General features: G+C 36.5%; 1 protein-coding gene across 3 annotated transcripts in view; it reads left to right on the top strand.

The window, feature by feature from the left end:
- The window catches only part of HOOK3 (hook microtubule tethering protein 3), a 120563-nt gene that overhangs the window by 90396 nt on the left and 11412 nt on the right, over positions 1-18755 (top strand). For 2 of the 3 annotated variants that reach the window (XM_029936719.1, XM_029936725.1), the window contains 6 exons: positions 370-404; positions 4483-4565; positions 5604-5704; positions 8179-8283; positions 8437-8508; positions 11172-15382. In XM_029936719.1, coding sequence (XP_029792579.1) covers positions 370-404; positions 4483-4565; positions 5604-5704; positions 8179-8283; positions 8437-8508; positions 11172-11312 — 537 coding nt within the window. In that variant the 3' untranslated portion in view covers positions 11313-15382. Of the gene's footprint in view, positions 1-369; positions 405-4482; positions 4566-5603; positions 5705-8178; positions 8284-8436; positions 8509-11171; positions 15383-18755 lie in introns of those variants that run through there. The other variant, XM_029936732.1, reaches the window with a different exon arrangement.

The raw sequence follows: 18755 nt of genomic DNA on the forward strand, positions 1-18755 counted from the left end.
CAGTGTCGGATGCTTAACTGACTGAACCACCCAGGCACCCTGGGAAAAAAATCTATTAGGAGTTACTAGAGTTCTACCTGCCTGCCTGTTGAGTCCAGGAATTTTAGAACTATATATAAGTGGCCTTCTCAGTCATTTCTTCCTAACTATAGAGATTTCAGATATGCAGTTTCTGGGTATTTTATACCAATTGTTATCACTCAGGGGCTGCTTTCTCACTAATCAAAAAGAAGTATAGATACATTGTGTGTTTTGAGCTTTTTAACCAGAGAACTTACTGAGAATTTATTCAGAGTACTGTACTGTTTTTTTTTTAAATAATTCATTTATTAGTTAAAATGTTAAACTTCTTTTATTTTCCATTTTCAGTCAGTTCTTCTAAAAAAGAAGCTTGAAGAACATCTGTAAGTATGAAAGCTGTTGAGACTCATTATCCTATTCTCTAGTGAAACAGGTGGATTTTGTTATGTGGTTATGGAGGTGTCTAGGCAATGGCCCAAGTGGCCTTTGCAGATAAGGGAAAAATTATAAGACATGTTATTATTAATAGTGTCTAAAGGGTCTTGTCAACCCAAGGTCCTTAAACCAAAGCAGTTACTGTTTTAGAACTGTTTTCTCAAATCAGAGTTTTATATCTTCTTGATAGAATTTAGAACTATCGTTAGGAGTTTGAGACTATCTAGATCAGGAGGCAGAAACCTTTTTCTTTGAAGGACCAGATAGCTGTTACCTTAGGCTTTGCAAGCCATGATCTGTGTCACAACCACTTAGCCCTGTAGTTTGAAGGCAGCCATAGATTGACTAGAAACTGATGTTGTGACTGTTCCAATAAAACTTTATACAAAAACAGGCAGCAGGCTAAATTTGGCCCTAGAGTATAGCCAACTGAATCTTTCTTTTTTTTAGTTGTAAAGTAGTACAAAGCTTATCAGCAGATTTTCAAACATTTCCTTGAATTGCAAGTATATCTGAAAATGACTTTTTATTTTTTTAGTGTTTTATTTATTTTTGATACAGAGAGAGACAGAGCATGAGAGGGGGAGGGGCAGAGAGAGAGGGAGATACAGAATCTGAAGCAGACTCCAGGCTCTGAGCTAGCTGTCAGCACAGAGCCCAACGCAGGGCTCAAACCCACAAATGTGAGATCTGATCTGAGCCGAAGTCGGAGGCTTAACCAACTGAGCCACCCAGGCGCCCCTGAAAATGACTTTTTAATCTAAAAATGAAATAAATTTTTTAAAAAAATTTTTTTGGTTATTTATTTATTTTGAGAGAGAGTGAGAAAGCAGGGGAGGGACAGAGAGAGCAGAAGAGAGAGCCTGATGTGGGGCTTGAACTCACGAACCATGAGATTATGACCTGAGAGGAAATGAAGGGTTGGAGGTGTAACCAGCTGAGCCACCCAGGCGCCCCCCCCCCCATTTTCTTTTTAGTATGGGAAAAGTGAGATAATCCTTGCAATGGACACTTGCTGGCAAGTCTAATAATGGGCAGATTCTTAATGTACTAATCGAACAGAAAAGGGAACCTTCTAGCCATTCTGAAGTTACCTAGAGCCTGAATTCTGTCCTTTTCTCTTTCCCATTTCTTTATTGCAAAAAAAAGTGGAATACCTGTTATTTCATAAAACTGACCATTGTTCTGTGTTCATTTACATGGTAAATATCTACATCAAAAAGTATTTATTAGTGATAATGAGGCCTATGTTAGTTTCCTGTGCCTGGCACAACAAATTACTATAATCTGGGTGGCTGAAAACAGAAATTTACCCTCTACCAGTTCTTGAGGCCAGAAGTCTAAACTCAAGGAATTGATTCCTTCTGGAAGCTCTAAGGGAGGATCTCTTCCACACCACTCTTCATGATGGCCACTAGCAGTCCTTGGTGCTCCCTGGTGTACGGATGCCTCACTCTGTCTCTGTCCTCACGTGGCATTCTCTGTTTTGTCTTCACATGGCCTTTTTTTTTTAAATTTTTTTTAAATGTTTTATTTATTTTTGATACAGAGAGAGACAGAGCATGAGAGGGGAAGGGGCAGAGAGAGAAGGACACAGAACCAGAAGCAGGCTCCAGGCTCTGAGCCAGCCGTCAGCACAGAGCCTGACGCGGGGCTCGAACCCACGAACGTGAGATCTGACCTGAGCCGAAGTCAGAGGTTTAACCGACTGAGCCACCCAGGCGCCCCCACATGGCCTTTTAATAGGGACATCAGTCGTTGGATTTAGGGTCCATCCTGATCCACTGCAACCTCATCTTAATTAATCGTATCTGCAATGATGCTGTTTTCAAATGATGTCACATTCACAGATACTGGGAGTTAGGACCTTCACTATATCTTTTTTGGGAGGTACAATTCAGTCCACAACAGGGTCTATAGGTGTTTCAAATGGTCATTCTCTTGCACATTTATACCCACAATAGAGGCTATTTTACACATTCCAAGTTGGTAAAATTTAAAAGTCCGACATACTAAGAATTGCTAAAGGTATTCATTAGTGGTAATTCTGAACACTCCTACGAGGAGTGTACATTGATTTGCTTAGTAAACTGAGCAGGTACCTATCCTGTGACCCATCAGATCTGCTCCCTATATATACCCTATATTCCTAGAAATGCTGTTATCCATCTATCAGGAGACAGAAGAATGTATGAAAGGACGTTGTAATCACAGAAAAGTAGAAACAATACAACTGCCACCAATTGTAAAATGATAGATAGTATGAAATATATTCAAACAGTATGATAAAATATGTAACTTAGGGCTAACACATCAGCATTCATTAATTTTGAGAGTGTAGTGTTAAATAAAAGTTGGAAGTCACACAATACATACAGTGTAATGTATAAAGTAAAATCAGACAAAATTCAGCAGTATATTGTCCTGGAATACACACAAAGTCTCATCACAAAAATCATGAGAAAGATTAAAATTCTGGACTTGGGTTCCCAAAGGTTCTGTGATAATTTCTGTTTCTTTTTGTTTTTTATGTTTTTTATTTATTTTTGAGAGTCAGCACAAGCAGGGGAGTGTCAGAGAGAGAGGGAGATACAGAATTTGAAGACAGACTCCAGGCTCTGAGCTAGCTGTCAGCACAGAGCCCAATGCAGGGCTTGAACCCACAAACCGTGAGATCATGACCTGAGCCAAAGCCAGATGCTTAACCGACTGAGCCACCCAGGCGCCCCTGATAATTTCTGTTTCATAACGTGTTTCTTGACTACACTTACATTTTTTATTCTTTAAACTGTATATATTTATTTTTTATCTAGATATATCATATTCTCAAAGAATTTGTTTGAAGATACCAATTTATTAAAGTATTATACATAGAAAAAATCAGGCATAGACTTAACATAGTGATGTTTCCTTCTTAACTTTTTTTCTGTATTTTCCAATTTGTGCAGCCTTTTATCCCTCTCATAAAGTGCCACACTAATATGCATATTATATAACTATCAAGAAGAAACTTAGTACTTTCTGTTCACTTTTTGCTTTTATTTTGGAATATAACTTATATAAAGTACACAAACTCTAAGTTCCTAAGTCTAGAGCTTGATGAATGTTTTCCTGCAATATCAAGGTTAACCCAGGTTGACATATAGAATACTTTCAGCAAATCCCCAGACTCTTTGTTTTCCCTTTTAATTGGTTCCATCCCCAAATTAAGCACTATGCTGCTCTCTTACCACCTTTCATTAGTTTTGCTACTTTCTGAACTTCATATAAAAGGAATCCTAGAGAGGCACTTGGATGGCTCTGTCAGTTAAGCGTCCAATTTCAGCTCAGGTCATGATCTCGCAGTTTATGAATTTGAGCCCCGCATCAAGCTCTGTGCTGACAGCTGAGAGCTTGGAGCCTATTTCAGATTCTGTGTCGCCCTCTCTCTCTGCCCTGGCTCATATTCTCTCTCTTCCCCTCCGTCCATCTCTCTGTCTCTCTCTCTCTCTCAAAAAAAATAATAAACATTAAAAAATATATTTTTTGAAAGTAATCCTGTAGTATTACCCTTTTGTATTTATCTGACTTACTGTGGTCAACATTATTCTGTGATATCTATCCTGGTGGGTGCGTGTATCAATTCTTTTTTACTGGCGCATAGTATTCTATTAATTTTTATTTTTAGAACTTTATTTTTTGGGTTAAGATTGTGCATTGTAAAACCTCTGTAAAGTTTTAAATTAATTGTTATAATATCCTTACTCCTAGAAAAAAAATGAAGATCACTAAATTCTTTGTACCCTCTTGTGCATGTCTCTGTAAAAGAAATAACTTTCAAGTCTGAGATTTTTTGTCTCTATTTTTCTTTTTATCTATTTTGTATACATGTTTTAATTTATGTTGGATTAGGCTTTTTATCCTTTTTTGTTTCATAGAATTTGTGTGCCATGCAAGTGTATCCCAAGAATAAAGGACTTATATCATTCAAGTGGAGAAAAACACAAGACAGTAGTAGGTGACAATGTGTTACATGTTTTCTTGCAGGGAGAAGCTGCATGAAGCCAATAATGAATTACAGAAGAAGAGAGCCATTATTGAAGATCTTGAGCCACGGTTTAACAACAGCTGTGAGTTTTTCCTAATTATCATAGTTGTTTTTAATTGAAGTATAGTTGACATGTTATATTATCAATCAGCATAGTTAATTGGTTAGCCACAGATTACCCTAGTGATGACTTTATATAAAATTGTTTCTTTCAGAAATAAGGCCCTGTTACATATTCTAGCAATTACAGAATTTGCCTTATTTACAGAAAGAGTACATAATCATCTTCAAAGTATTTCTAATTATAGTTTTGAGTTTTTCCACAACTGTGGATGCTAATGAATATTTATGAAATTAGCTATTTTCATAATAGTGTTGCATATAAGTCAGCCAAACTTTTACTGCTTTTGATATTTACACATGTAGATAACCTGACTTTATTAATTTTGTGTTGAGCAGAACAGACTCCCCCCCCGCCCCACTGTAAAATATACATCACACAAAAATAACCAATTTAACTATTCCTAATTATATATAGTTCAGTGGTATTAAGTACATTCACATTGTCGTGCAACCACTATTTCCAGAACTTTTTTGTCCTCCCAAACTGAAACTTTGTGCCCATTAAACACTAACTCCCCACCCTCTCCCGCCCCCCTACCCGTCCTCCCAGCCCCTGGAAGTCACTATTCTACTTTCCTTCTGTGAGAGTGGGACTCTTGTAAGTAGCTCATTTAAGTGGAATCATACATTTGTACTTTGATGTCCCGTCTACTTCACTTAATAAAATGTCTCCCATTTTCACTTCTATCATCTCCATGTTGTAACATGTATCAGAATTGAAGATGAATAATACTCAATTTTATGTATTGACCACATTGTGTTTATCCACTTGTCATCAGTGGATATTTTTTAATTTATTTATTTCCGTACTGAAGTTTTTGTTTACAAGAAAAGATTTTCATAAAAACAAAACATTTTGAATTTTTAGAATTATATATTGGAATAGACCAAACAGTCTCTCAAAGCTATTAATTAATTGACAAAAGTCAGGTGAAATATTTTTCAAGTTGTTACAATCTAAAAAAAATTTTTTCTTTTTTTATTCTCTCATTGGTAGCCTTAAAAATTGAAGAATTACAAGAAGCTTTACGAAAGAAAGAAGAGGAAATGAAGCAAATGGAAGAACGATATAAAAAATACTTAGAGAAAGCCAAAAGTGTCAGTATGACATTCCAAGCATCACACTCCACTTTCTTCTTCTTTTTTTTAATGTTTACTTTTTCTTTCTTTCATTCTTTTTTTCTTTTTTACTGTTTGTTTATATTTGAGAGAGAGACAGTGTGTGAGCGGGGAAGGGGCAGAGAGAGAGAGAGAGAGAGAGAGGGAGATACAGAATTCTAAGCAGGCTCCAGACTCCAAGCTATCAGCTCAGAGCTGATGCAGAGCTCAAACTCACAAACTGAGATCATCATCTGAGCCGAAGTTGGATGCTTAACCAACTGAGCCACCCAGGCGCCCCATAAATGTTTGTTGATTTTGAGAGAGAGAGAGAAAAAGAGTGAGTGGAGGAGGGGCAGAGAGAGAGGGACAGAGGATCCGAATGGCTCTGTGCCGACAGCAACGAGCCCGATGTGGGGCCTGAACCCACGAACCATGAGATCATGACCTGAGCCAAAGTCAGATGCTCAACTGACTGAGCCCCCCAGGTGCCTCTCCCCTTTTTAATCATGTTTCACTGGTCATCCAGTTTAGGTCATGTACAGTGACTTCTCACGCCGAGAGCTATCAGAAGAACAAAAGAAACCTTTGACAAAAAGCATGAGGAAGAAGCAGTGATCAAAATAGGTCACCCCACAGTAGTTACTAATTACTATTTCCTCTATTAGTTAGAGGAAAATGTTCTTTTATGTAGAAAATAAGTGGCAGTCAACTGCTTAAGTGGTAATCAAAATTAGCTACACTAATGGTAGGACAGCCAACATCTGTGCCTCCTGATGGAGTATCATTGTCATAATACTTAACCTGAATCTAAGCAACCTATTAGACTTAACTCAGTTCCCAGGGAAAATGAGATTATTGGAACAAGTTAAATAACACCTTCAGGAAATCATCAGATAAATCAAGAATTGGGGATAAAAGTTAATGTTATAAAAAACAAAAATAAGCATTGGAATATGGGAGAGGGCAAGAAGCTGTTCTACTCTAAAAGAGCCCAAAGGGATCAAAGTACCAAGTGTAATGCATTAATCTTTGGGTCCTATATTGGTGGTAGAAGGAGCAGTTATAAAAGAGATTTTGGACGCACCTGTAGAAACATGGTTTTGGAACCCATAGTGGTGACTTCTAGAATTGTTCATTTTCTTACAGATGATGATGGTCTTGTGATTGGTCTAAGAAGATCATGTTGAAGTATTTAAGGGTTACATGTTATGAGGTCTGCAGATTATTTTATTCTGTGGGGTTTTTTTATTTAATTTAATTTAATTTTAGAGAAAAATCTTAAGCAGGGTCAGTGCTCAGCATAGAGCTTGACACAGGGCTTAATCCCATAACCCTGGAATCATGACCTGAGCCAAAATCAAGAGTTGGATGTTCAAATGACTAGGCCACCCAGTCACCCATGCTGATTACTTTAAAATAGTTCCTGGGTGGCTCATTCGGATAAGCATCTAACTTCTGCTCAGGTCACGATCTCACGATTCATGGGTTCAAGCCCCACATTGAGCTCTCTGCTTGCAGCACAGAGCCTGCTCTAGATCCTCTGTTTCTCTTTCTCTCTCTCTCTCTCTCTCTCTTTCTCTCTCTCTCATAAATAAACATTAAAAAAGGGAGGGGGCTCCCAAACAAGCGTGTGTGTGTGTGTGTGTGTGTGTGTGTGTGTGTGTGTGTGTAGAGAAAATGTGCAGTGCAGCAGTTGGTAAATTGGGGTTAAAGGAAATGTGTTTTTATTGTTCTTTCTTTCAAGTTTTCTGTAGGTTGCATCAGTTTTGATAGTAAAAGTATTGGCCCAAAAAGCAAAAAGACCTTTCTGGGGAAAGACTACTAGTAGACCAGCTAGAAATGCATCACACGCCCATGCCTAAACCCAGCCACTGCCAGAGGAGGCGACTGGGTCACAGTGATAGACTTTTAAACCATTAGGATCCGCTCTATCAGAGATAGAAGCTAGCTAAGCCACACTGGAAGAAGGGAAGACGGCTGTCATTAATGCTGTAGTATTATTTATTAATTTTAAGCCAGAATTACTTCTTTAAATGATTCTTTACATAGATAAAAGTTTTGTATAATTGAAAGCTACAACAGTTTTAACGTTTTTTTTATTTTTGAGAGAGAGACAGACACAGAATGTGAGCAGCAGAGGGTCAGAGAGAGAGGGAGACACAGAATCAAAAGCAGCTTCCAGGCTCTGAACTGTCAGCACAGAGCCTGATACAGGGCTTGAACTCACGAACCGTGAGATCATGACCTGAGCTGAAGTCGGTCATTTAACGCTGAGCCACCCAGCCGCCCCGAAAGCTATAGCAATTGAATATTATTTCATACATTCAAATTTTAAAGTATCCTTGTAAGATAGCTTTATAATTCTCACAAGGTTTGTCCTTAATTTTTTCTTTTATATAACTGCTTCCTTAGATGTTACATTCTTTTAAATTTGAAACTTCAAATTTTTTTGTCTTTTTCCTTTTTTGCAGGTTATCCGTACTTTAGATCCTAAGCAGAATCAAGGAGCAGCACCAGAAATACAAGCTCTTAAAAATCAGCTCCAGGAACGGGACCGACTGTTCCATTCTTTAGAGGTAGGTAGTTCGCTATACTGTACAACAAGATATTTGACTTTTGATTATTTTCTAGGCGCCTTGCTATATACACTTGTGTCCATGAACTTAGCTAATTATATTTTATTAATATTGTTTTTCATCTTTACATGTTTACATGTGCTTATTTTTTAGAAAGAATATGAGAAAACCAAGAGTCAAAGAGAAATGGAGGAGAAATATATTGTTAGTGCCTGGTATAATATGGTAAGGAAATAACACTTCAAAGCATATTGCGAAGTTCAGTGAATATGTAATAATTATTATACTACCTTTATTGTAGAAATAATTCTACCAAATGAATCTGAAAGTAATTGCTATCCTAACACACACTAACAAAAACCTAATGCTGGTCTTAGGACTGAAAAGCAGAAATGGGAACCACTGTAAACAGGGTTAGGACATTGTGAACACATCATTATTTCTAAAGGATAAAAAGATAAATGGTGCTTTGATTTCTGTCCCTCAGAAACATTGTATCCCAGGGCAAGGGGGCTTTAGTAACATCTAAGCACAGATGCAGTAGCTTTTGTTTCGTGGAAGGATTTCCTTGCCTTTGCAGGACAATAGCAGTCTGGGCTTCAGTAACGCTTCCTGGATATGAATAGCTGTGAATTCTGAAGAATGCTGTACTTTTTTCAATACTTTGTCCTAGACTGGTCTTTTTTTCTTCTTTGTTTTTCTTCCCAGCAAGACCACTTCTGCTTTGTCAAAATGTTAGTTGCCTAAGACAGGAAATTGAACCAGAGTTGTTTCATCTCCCTATGACCCTATAGTTACGTTATTGCTGTTTCTGTTTTACAGCTGTAACTGATACTGCATCTTAAATAGTAATAATGTCCCAGGTGTCCTACTAATGTGATTTTATGTTTGTCAGAAATTCATACAATTTCATGTTTTATCCACATTTCTGTTTGCCTTAGTTAAAACTACATATTTCAAACCTTACCATAATTTAAAAAAACAAAAGAAGAAAATCAGGTTTAGAATACTATTATCAACAAATATAGACTTCTTAACGTTTAAAAATAAAAGATAGGGGGAAACTATCTAAGGAAGCTCTCTGGGTAGTTCTGTGTCTTACCTCTTCCCTCTTTAAAGGTTAGTGTTAGTAGTCTTGGAACTCTGCCCCTTAACACCTATTAGTCATTTCATAGTTTTGATTGATTTGTATGACTTTACATATTATGCTTATAGAACCAAATTTATTCTGTGACATTGTATTAAAGAACACTTTTCAGGGGTGCCTGGGTGGCTGAGTCGGTTAAGCATTTGCTTTGGCTCAGGTCATGATCTCATGGTTCATGGGTCTGAGCCCCGCGTCAGGCTCTGTGCTGACATCTAGCTCAGAGCCTGGAGCCTGCTTCGCACTCTGTGTCTCCCTCTCTCTCTGATCTTCCCCTGCTCGAGCTGTCTCTCTCTGTCTCTCAAAAATAAATAAAAAACATTAAACTTTTTTTTTAAAAAAGAACACTTTTCAGCTCTCCAGAGACTAAAGGAATGACTCCCAAGTAGACTCACATAAGTTATGTTCCAGTGAAGTAGCCATACATACATTGAGAAAGTTCTGTATCTCAGACTACTGAATGGAGGGGAATGTGACAGGCACTGGGAAAAGGCATTAAGTATCTCAAGAGGATTGGCCGGTCATGGCTACCTAGGTCTTGAAGGTGTGTGAAGAATTTGAATAAGTCACTTAAAATGTGAAAATGAAAAATAAAGTTTATTTTAAATAATAATATATGTAGCAAAATTAATAATTTAAAGACTATCAATAGATATTTATCAGTTTTCTTCAGATTCCTAAATGCTTTGATTTCAAATTGAGTAAAAAAAATTTTTCTGGATTTCCTCATTGGGAAAATGAAGAAGTGTTACATATTTGGGTATACATGACAGACAGGTTCTGTCAAAGATCCAAAGCCGTGACCACTGTTTTCCCTAGAAGCTAACTAGTAACAGGAAGATTGATGATTTAGTCTTTCCTGTGCCTGTCTTTCCTCTCTCTAGGAAAGCCCTGGGGCTTCTCAAATTTCTTGGCATGTGTACCCACTCTCCTTTCAGTTCTCCGCTGCTTATATCTTCCTTTCTTCCTTGTTACAGCGTCCACTTCCTCCCATCAGTTACTGGTAGCCAATCACTGGTGAGATTAAATAGTAATGGTTCTTTACTGGCTTATGAAATAAGTACCAAAACCACTAATTCCCTGATCTCGTCATAGACTCCCAGTTTAAAGAGGTTTCCTCCCTCCTGGTAAGGCGCTCTGGGCCCAGCACCTGTATATCCTCTCCCTTCTAAGCTAGCAGGCCAGCCTGCGCCAGTGTTCACCAAAGACCCCCAGCTCTCGTTTGGGCCCTCTGTGGTGGACTTTTCTTAATTTGCTTGAGAATACAATCCTGCCTGAAGTGAAGAAAAACACCCTGGTGGTATGTATTATACCTGGTGTGGCTTTCCTCCTTAAGAAACAACATGTGCTTTTCACTCAAAATAAGATACGTGATTTCCACAACCATGTGTGAATCAAATCCTACCAATCAATCGCACTTTTTGTTCTTGAGAAATCAATTTATACATTTGATTTCAGAAGGAACTAGATATGATTATGGGTAACATATTCCAAAATTCCATCTCTATTGCCTGTTTTGGTTATTGTAAATTCAGTAAATTAAGGCTTAATTTTTCCAAGAGAAAATTTGTACTTGATTGTTGGAACAAATATCTCTGAGATTTCAATCTATAATGAGCAGAATTAACACTCCTAATTGTGCCTTATGATGCAATGTGACAAATACTGCATGAAGAAATTTTCTTTTGTGAGAGTATGTTCTGCTTTGTTTTTATTGATTATTTTTCTTTCCTATGATCTATAGGGAATGACCCTGCATAAAAAGGCGGCTGAAGATAGACTTGCTAGTACAGGGTCAGGGCAGTCATTTCTGGCGAGGCAGAGACAGGCAACCAGCACCAGAAGATCTTATCCCGGCCATGTCCAGCCAGCCACAGCAAGGTAGACAAGGCTTGCCGTCAGAATAAAAAGATATCCTACATTCAAAGCATACTTCTGTTACATATGACAACATTTCAGGAAATTCAGCCAGCTTATTTTTTGTCTCTTTTATGTTGATATTTAGTTGTTTCTCATTTGAAGACTTTCTCCTATATCTATAATGTTTTAGTTTCTTGGTTCTTTATTTTGTAGTCCTTTCAGTTCCTTTTAATGTGCCAAAAAATTTTTAAATGCCCAATTAAAAGTGTTGTATAATAGTGTAGTACTTTTCTTTGTATGAAACTGTCCTTTCCCCAATGGTGTAGGCTTTGTAATGAATTAGATTTTCTGCCAATAATTGATATACAGTTTATAATCTTTATTGTGCCTCTGTGTTACCATGCTTTATAAGAATGTCTTTGTTTAAAGGGAATTAATCTTTTTATGATGTATTAATCTGTGTTTTCGATTGTTTTCCAAATGCACTTCAAATAACTTGCATATTTACTATATAAAATGGTTGGCAAGTGCACTTTTTGCAAAGACATAAATACATTGGCAGAGGTGCTAATCAGATGTTCCCAAGGCACCTGATAGATTTATTTAGAGGGAAAGAATTAAGTTTTCCACATTGTTTTATAGGAAATTGAATTTGTCCAAAGATTTGGAAACTATTTTTAAAACATACATAAAATTTCATTATCCCTTGCTATCTTGTTTGCTGACAAAAGATAATGCATTGGTTAGGTTATGTGGGGGGAAATTACGGAACAAAAAAATCAGGCAGTGCATTAATTTTTTTCTTGTTTTGGAATATCATAGTAACTGAGCATCAAATTCTAGCAACGCGGCTGACACAGTTTCAGTTACCCTCCACATCTAAAAGATTTATTTTTCATATACTTACAAGTAATAGGTAACCTTACCTTTTGGGCAATTTCCTTGTTGCACCTACTTTTACTTAATCTTTAATATAAACCCTTCTATTTCTCAGTAATTCCTAAACCTAACATCTTAATATCAGTCCTTAAGATCAATAAGAGACTACTTGTATGTGATGTTATGAGAAGTTTCTTAGCAATTTTTCTTAATCCTATGTACTAGTCCAAGAATCTGCTGCTGAATAGATTCTCTTGGGTATATGATTGCCTCAAAGTTCTTAGATTTGTTGACAGATTGCAAACCATGTTCTATCAAGTCATAATGACTGTAAAGCACTTTGGCTCTATAAGGTGCTATATAAATGTGAAATGGCGTTCATTTGAAAATGAAAGGCCTCTTCCTGACTTTCCATATTGACTTAAGTATTTGGTCCCAAATTACATCTAAGTTCCCCTCCAGCCTTTTTCTTGCACCTTGCCAATTCTTTTTTAAAGCATAAAATTATTGAAATTAGGTTGATTGGTTGCTTGGTTGGTTTTGGTTTCAGTTACGTCACCTAGTAAGATTTTATTTCATGTACTTGCTATTTGGAAGTTCAGGTTTCATTTAGTCCTGTATATTAAATATAAGTGAATAACTCTAAATCAAGTTAAATGTAATTAAGAATTTTCAGAAACTATTCACGTGTTTGATTTTAAATCCTTAATCTCTTTTTTATAAGAAAATTGACCAAAAATTAGTAGTGTTTTCATTTGTCCTCAGAAACTGTTCTTGAAGAAAGGTATTAGAGTATACACGGAAATGACTCCATACATTGTGCGAATTTTTTACATTAAGTACAGAAGTCTGAGTGCAGTGTGAATGCTTCTGCCTGATGAGACTATAAAACAGGAAGAGTTAGTAATAATGGAGAGAACCACGTGAGTAGAATGCATTGTGGGGTTTCAGGAGGCTAAGCAGACCTCATCAACATAGGCAAATTTAAGAATAAAAGATTAAAAGCTAGTTAAGATGGTTCTTACCCCTGCCCCCTTATTTACAAATAACGTGAGGTTCCACTATTTTATTTCAAACAGGGCATGAACACTAACCTTGGTAACATTAAAATTATTTGGAAATTTTACTACCTGCAGAATAAGTTAGATGAAAATAAAAGAGTCTATGAGCTCTTTATTAAGTGGATTATATCCTATGAGATGAGAGGTTTTAATTTTAGTTCCCTGCTTACTGCCCCAGTCCTGGTCTCCTACCTACCAGGTGCCAGACTTTTAGAAGCAAGTTTTACTCATTTTTCTTTGACATCTTTTGCATGCTATTATTTTGGTGTTTACATTCATAACTTTCACGCTCCTTTACTGTACCTTCATGGGTTTACTATGTTACTTATATAGCAGAAATTATATTTCTAAACATTCTGGTGTTCTTTTAAAAAGCAAGAATAAAAACTTAGCTGTAGCAGTGACAACCATTTCCCTTGCCCAGCTTTCAGCAGGATTTATAAATTGCTATTCTCCAATAATGATTAATAGTTTCTCAGGAGGTTTGTGATGATGCATGGTTTGTCTGGAAGTTCAAAGCCATTGGGCACTTGACCCGGATGAGCTACGGCGTGCTGTGTGCTTACAGACTCCTTGTGTCCAGTAGATCCCTGAGGCCGCGGTTTGCTCGAGCAGCGGAGCTCTAGCGCTGGCCCCACAGCGGGGTGAGTACAGTGTTACTGCCTTAGCTTGGGGCGACCCATCCCCACAGTGTTGAATTCTTATAAACAAAAAGCTTGCTTTCTGTTTTCCTTCTAACCAGGGTAAGAAAATGCAAAGTAAATGATTAAAGAATTTTTAAAGAGTAACATTCATGTTCTGCAGTGTGCGTTTACAAAGTTTGTAATCAGAAAAATCCAACAAATATTGTAGTTTTACCACATAAGAAAAAGAATAAATAATACAACTGTACATATCTTAAAAGAGCTTCAAAAACTGAATCATATTGCTTGTCTATAATAACCAAGAAAAAGAAGTCCCTAAATAAAGGACCTATGTTCCAAAATTAAGATTGAATTGTTTCTAATTGATAGCCCTAGCCTGGTAAAATTGGCTTGGTGGGATGTGAGGTGAGATTATAATAGGACAATTTTGCATTTGTAATTCTGTTGAAATTTTATTGTTTTGTATATACAGTAAAGCTCACTTGTAAAAACAGTTAAGCTAGATGTTATCCAGTCAGAAACCTTGACCCTGAAGTTTCATTAGTCCCCGCACAGGCATGAAAATCCACTGTGCAAGCACATCAGCAGCATGTGATGGTTCAATGAGACTTGACTTGGGCTGAAGAAAAAATCATTTAATAGCTAGTTTACTCACATCTCCTTTTTAGTAGCAATTTTATTTTTGGTTAGCTAATGATAGAAAATATTTTCCAGTGCCTCTTGCTCTCAGACAAGCATTCATCTTCTCAAGCTAACACCGTGTTAAAAATCTGAAAACCCTTATCCCAAAATGAGAATTATCTTGAAACCAAAATCTACATTTTCAAAATTATCTTAGCTCTCTGCATGTAATCTCCAGTTGTCCGGATCTCAAACTCTGGAATGATACAGTTATCTCCAGTTAGAACATGTGAGATTATCTGAGAAAGCGCCCACACCCACAGCTACTGCCAGCCCCGTGGGGAAGAACACGCTGACCCTAAAGTGAGGGGGAAGTGCTTGGTGTTTTGCTTTTTGCTAATTGCAGAATAACAACATTAAGGCAAAATGCTTTTTGTTGTCTATTCGTTAAACTATGGAAGGAACCATTGACTTTTCACCCTTGTATGATGAAGGGACTCATTGCACTGATGTAGCATTCATTATACTTCAAGTCAAGCCTGTGTGATGCCCTGAAGGAGATGAAGGAGTGTATTAACATCAGAAATGGGGTATCGGAATCTTTAAAGAAATTATTCTAGCGTGCTTTCTATTTTCCCTTTTTGTGAGTTGAGAAGGTCATTCGGTAATGATAATCTCTTTTTCTATAGCCCCAACTGTCAAAATGGCAGCTGATTTTAGTAGTTGTACAACCCAGTTTCATTACATTTAGAAAGTGGTTTCAGAGCTTACTCTTTGTAACTATAATGATTCTAAGATTTTATATCATGCAATTTTTATAAGAGGAAGGCTATTCTCAATGTATCTGTCATCCATTTTTTTACTTTCTATAAAGCATATTTAAATAATAATTGGTGTATGTTCCTTTTATTGCAAATGTTTTATTGTCCAGTTTAAGCATAATAATTTTATTGTCCTAAAGTTTTCTAGTAAATAATGTTCATTTCTCAGAACCTAAAAGACAAAATAATTTGCTGCTGCCACAGCCAATTTCTGCCCTTCCCTAATCCCCTAAAACACAGCAGTGTTAATATTTAGCTTCCTTTTTATAAAATGAAGGACAGCACAAATGTGATGACGTCCATCTCTTTTAAGTCGCTGAATATGTTCTTGGCAAGAGTTTATTGATTATTTTGTTGTTAAACAGCCTTTTACCAATTCAGTCCAACTCACGTGTGTTATCTATGAATATAAAAACTTAGGAAGTTCATGTTATCTTGAAATATACTTGGATTCCACACATTGCACTTAAATTGATAGAGAAAGGGCCATTAGTTTATTTGAGAAACAAGAGACCTGAACCTAATTATGGCAAGTATATGAGTTTGTATACAAGTTTGTATACATTGTATACATGTCTATACAAGTTTCCTAACAACTATGTATCCACAATTATGTGATGTCTCTCTTCATTATTTTTCTATTTTCCAATAATATTTTGTAAGATCGGTTGATCTGCTGTATTTATAAGTGAGCATAAAAATGCGAGGAAGTAAGAGAAGGCTGTTAAGGCAAATCCATTCCTAGAAATTAGAATGGATTATCAGGATAAGAAGTGGCCTGATTGTAAACAAATATCCACGCAGATTAAAAGTACTAATACAATTAAAAATAACACTGTCTTAACAAATGTTCCTCAAGTGATAGTTTACATAAAATCTTCTGACTTTGTTACATGATCATTAAATAAAGAAGAGTAGACAAAAATGCAGTCTAGTTTCTAACTATCCTTCCCTTCAGTGGGCATTAGCGGAGCATACAATATTAACTATATGTTTATCTGTCGAAGGGAAAGCATCTGTTTTTATTTTGAAACTGTTACCCATTACTAAATCTAAGATAGTGATTTGAAGCCATTGAGGATACTCGGATTTGATAAGTCTGTGGTGGCTGAAAATTACTACTGACTTTTCTGAATCTGCTGCTTTATCTAGTTAATACAGCTTATGATCAATTTTATATCCCCCCCTAATTAGACATAGTAGCCCCCACACACAAAATTTTGTTTAAATTGAAAGCAAGAGTAGAGATTTTTAAAAATGTATTCAAGAGAGTCTTTATATACCTGATACGTTACCACCAGGCTCTAAATTAGATCTTTAGCATCTGAAGATGAAATCCTCAGAAAAAGTGTCCATAGCCTCAAAATTTCAGTCCCATAAGCCTTTCAAATATCCTAAATTCTACCTACTTAGAGCTTAAAGGAAAAATAAACTACCATGACAAAAGTAATCTCAAAATGAGTAAAAGAAAACTACCAAAGCATGTTGAGGCTTTAATGTATGTGGGAGACTTTTGAGCAGGTGTTATCACTTAAGAGATCTCTAAGTTAACAAAGGAAAAAATGAGTGTAGCAATCGTTAAAATTAATAATAGGGATTCATGTTTATTCTTGGTGTGTTTGTCAACCTATGGGCAGTGATTACTGTATATACATTCTATAGTGTGTTTATATATGTCCCTATTAGAGATGAGTCTCTTAATATTATTTACTGTTACATCTAATCATTTATGTATTTATACTTTACTGCAAGAATCACAGCACTTTACTAATATTAGATAATTATTTTTGTTCTACTTTTCTGTGGCATTTTCTATTTATATCTTTACTGCTAGGGTCTTTTCCTTATTTTGGAGTACTCACTAAGAAAAATGTAAAAGGTCACCCAAAGAAATGGGCCCTGTGCTCTTCCTGAAATGTTTAAAGTGGGATCTGAAAATCTAGATCTATTTAAAGCTGGATTGGGGCTACTAGACATAAATTGCATTTTATATTTCATATTAATAAGACTTGTATAAGGCAATACTCATGAGGCCAAGTTCTCTCAAATGCCAACACCCTTGAAACATTTTGTTTTCTGGAGTTACATTAGTAAAAAGTAAACAATCTGGTAGTTAATCAGAGAATACCAGAAAGCACTGAGAAGGTCCTAGTCCCGTGGCCTGTGTGGTACCGGATTTCGAAAGACCAGAATAGTCCAGTTCCTGGGCTCAGATGAACCCTTTAAACCCAGCTGAATTGTTCTAAGCAGGCTTCCTGATAAAGGGGAAAGTGTCTGCTGGCCTGATGCGAAGTCACTCCAGGTGCTCCCGACCCCCGGAGAGATGGCCGACAGCCACAGGGAGTTCAGTTCGTACCTTTGCTGTGCTCGCTCCTAAAATACAAACCTACCGATTGCCCTGAACTTGCATAGGTTCTTCATCATTGACTATCCCCAAAGACAGGAGAAAGGAAACCAGGTTCCAGGAGCTATAAAGTCAAAAAATCTGGGAAATGGTGGGAGTTAGTTGATGAGAAAAGATAGCAGAATGTTCCAGAAATATTCTTCATTCTGCTATCACAGATACGCTTAATGAACTTGGCTGTTCTTAAGTTCAAATGTAGCTAAGTTTTCAGCTTGTTCTCTTGAGAGATATTTTTAGGAATTAGGACTCTTCCATTTGTAACTTAAAAATGTTAATACTCAAATCATAGTCAAAAACTGCAGAAATACTTGTTACGTAAACATTGACACATGATTACTGCCAAAGAATAGGGAGATTTACTCATACGAACATTCTCTTAGTGTTTTGTTTTGTGCTCTTACATGAGAGAAATGCTAAGTTTATAGTGTGAAAAATTTCTGTAGTATTTTTTTCTTTTGCATTACTCCCTGTTCTACTGATGTGCCTTGCTCAAATTAAACAAGAAGAGAGCAAGACTGAGATAGAAAGTCTAGATCCTGACCTTTGAGGGAAGAGCTGTGTCTGCCCAAGTAAAAAATTAAAAAAGAAATACGCTCATACATGCGCACACACAAGGACAAAATACGATGTTTTGAATGTCTATTAATTTAGGTGTTGAATGGATAAGTTCCCTTCTAAATGTCTGTACCTTCCAGTGGCTTTTTGCTAATTAGGTAAGGGTAGATTCTGGACCTACGTTGTCCCAATTTATTAGTCACTAGCCACATAGCAATTTATATTTAAATTAAAATTAAATAAAATTCAAACTTTGGTTCTCCAGTCACCAACCACATTTCAAGTGCTTAGTGGCCACACATGGATAGTGGTTGCCATACTGGACAGCATAAATATAGAACATTCCCATCATTGCAGAAAATGCCTTTTTACAGTCTGTAATTCCCAAAGAGAAAAGAAGGACAAAATAAAGGTTTTCAATTAACTTACAATAACTATTAGATTTTACTGCTGTCATTGAAGAAAGCTGTTTTTCTTATAAAA

This window comes from Suricata suricatta, chromosome 1 (genome assembly GCF_006229205.1).
Source record: "Suricata suricatta isolate VVHF042 chromosome 1, meerkat_22Aug2017_6uvM2_HiC, whole genome shotgun sequence".
NCBI classification, from domain to species: Eukaryota; Metazoa; Chordata; class Mammalia; order Carnivora; family Herpestidae; genus Suricata; species Suricata suricatta.